The sequence below is a fragment of the Cyprinodon variegatus genome, unplaced genomic scaffold, assembly GCF_000732505.1.
Source record: "Cyprinodon variegatus isolate N-32 unplaced genomic scaffold, C_variegatus-1.0 Scaffold733, whole genome shotgun sequence".
Taxonomy (NCBI): Eukaryota; Metazoa; Chordata; class Actinopteri; order Cyprinodontiformes; family Cyprinodontidae; genus Cyprinodon; species Cyprinodon variegatus.
The window spans coordinates 424742-427135 of record NW_015151186.1 but is presented as its reverse complement, the minus strand read 5'-3'; the positions used below and the strand labels follow the sequence as shown (position 1 = coordinate 427135).

Here is a 2394-nt window from a genome sequence, read left to right as displayed (position 1 = left end):
TCCTTTACTATGTAGTTTATCCAGTGTCCTTATCACTGGTGGCTTAGGCAGAGGAAACAGTGAGGCGTCTGCCTGATAGTTTGTTTTAGAACCACGTTATTAAGTAATTTAGACTCATTCCCCCGCATCAAAAAAACAATATTCAAGAAACACATGAAATTATGCTTTTAATATTCAACCTTTATTACTAGAAATGTATTTATGAGCTCTATATTTTTAACTTAAATATTTATTAATCTATTATTTATTAATTTATTTATACTGACTTCGATGGCAGCTACACTACCTAGATATGTTTTCCTTTAAATCATTCCTCTGACCTTATTTAGACTGTCTTTGGCTTCGTCCTTTTGTGACCACTTTTTTGTTAAAGTGTCATAGTTGGCATCCACCTTTACTATTTAAAACAAAAGATTGGATTTTAGAGCAGAGGCAGGTGAAGTGGAGCATACGACCAGGACTAGTCTAGCTAGTTGGTCCCATTCTGGTAGATTGGATTAGACTGAATGGTTGGTAAACTTTACTTCCTCTGCAGGTGGAGGATTATGAAGAGGAGCCTCTGTTACGGACCGGCTGTAAGGAGTACTTCTGGCTGCTCTGCAAACTCATCGATAACATCCATGTGAAAGATGCCAGCCAGGTGAGACCCTCCTAATGATCAGAAACTTTTTGTTGAACTCTCTGTTTCATCCTCCTGGTTTTGCATTGAGCTGCTGCTAGAATTGGTCTGTTTGAACTCACAGAAGGTCTCTCCCTCTCTGTCGCTGACCGGCTCGATGCAGACCACCCTCCTGGACCTGGACGCTCTTGCCCGGCACCTTGCCGACTGCATAAGGAGGTCAGATAGACAGAGATGAACATTGGCCGGCTTCAGTCATGGATCCTATGCAGATACATTAACTTGTTGTGGTTCTGTAGAGCAAACTGATGTGGTGAACTTTCTCTCACACCCAGCCGAGAGATCCTGGATCAGCAGGACGGGAACATAGAGGACGACGGGCTGACGGGGCTGCTGCGTCTCGCCACCAGTGTTCTCAAGCACAAGCCTCCGTTTAAGTTCTCTCGCGAAGGCCAGGAGTTTCTTCGGGACGTCTACAACCTGCTCTTCCTCCTGCCCAGCCTGGCTGATCGCGCTCAGCCCAAATGCAAGTCTCACTCTGCCAGAGCGGCCGCCTATGACCTGCTGGTGGAGATGGTGAAGGGCTCGGTGGAGAATTACCGGCTGCTCCACAACTGGGTGATGTCGCAGCACATGCAGTGTAAGAATGTTTGGTTCCTCTGGGTGCTAACAAGTCATTTCATGTCAGAACTACGTACTTTTTAATGCCTGCAAGCTACACTCTGTGTCAGCAGTCCTTGAAGACGATGATCTGACTCAATTTGAGCTTTGCTATAGTGAGATCCGTCTGCCTCCAATAGATGCTTCCCCTCATGTGGGACTTATGCTGGACAGACGGGAACATTATTCTATGAAAGATCAGCCTCCAAGTGACTAAAGGTGCGATCAGTGATTTCTGGTGTTTCCTTCCAGCTTCTCACGCCCCGTATAAGTGGGACTACTGGCCCCACGACGACGTTCGGGCAGAGTGCCGCTTCGTTGGACTTACAAACCTTGGAGCGACCTGCTACATGGCGTCAACAATCCAGCAGCTGTACATGATCCCCGAGGCCCGCCAAGCCGTCTTCACCGCAAAGGTCAGAACCCACAGGTCAGACGGCAAGAGGACGGGCTCAGAAACAGTTCAGTTCCTAACAGAGATTATTTAATGTGTGCAGTACTCTGAGGAGATCAAACACAAGACCACGCTGCTGGAGCTGCAGAAGATGTTCACCTATCTCATGGTAAGATTTCAACCAGCAAGGCTGGTCTATTAAAAATACTACCAGGTTTCTTTAGATTAAAGCCTCATTTCTAATGCAGGGTTCCCGCGGGTCCTTAAAAAGTCTTAAAAGGCATTGAATTCTTGAAAATAAAACTAAGGCCTTAATTGATATTAAAATGTCTTAAATCAGTCTTTCGTAGGTCTTAATTTCTAAAACATCATAAATATGATTATTTTTGTTACGATTTATTTTGTAATCTAAATAAAACGTTAAAATTGACAATTTTTTTTATTTAAAAAAAAAATAACGGCTCGCCATTATTGGTTCCGTCCCGATAGCGGAACCAATAAAAGCGTTGTTGCTGCTGGGACATTTGGGATATACGCCAATAATTTTTTGTCTTAAAAATATGAGCAAGTGTAAATGGAACCAAAATTGTCTCCAGCCAAGAGTTTTCTGCGTGGCTGAAACCAGGGAACATACATGAGGCTCAGTGGATTTATGCAAGAAGTCATTCAAGCTCAGAACGATGGGAATTAAGGCAGTGGAGTCGCACATGCGAAGCACGAA

The 2394-nt window shown here is 44.3% G+C and overlaps 1 protein-coding gene across 1 annotated transcript in view; it reads left to right on the top strand.

The window, feature by feature from the left end:
* The first annotated feature begins 532 nt into the window (after positions 1–532).
* Positions 533–2394, top strand: part of LOC107097922 (ubiquitin carboxyl-terminal hydrolase 34-like) — a 23137-nt gene continuing 21275 nt past the window's right edge. Inside the window, exons 1-5 of the mRNA XM_015395275.1 lie at positions 533–640; positions 744–838; positions 955–1259; positions 1532–1695; positions 1777–1842. Coding sequence (XP_015250761.1) covers positions 777–838; positions 955–1259; positions 1532–1695; positions 1777–1842 — 597 coding nt within the window. The 5' untranslated portion in view covers positions 533–640; positions 744–776. The remainder of the gene's footprint in view (positions 641–743; positions 839–954; positions 1260–1531; positions 1696–1776; positions 1843–2394) is intronic.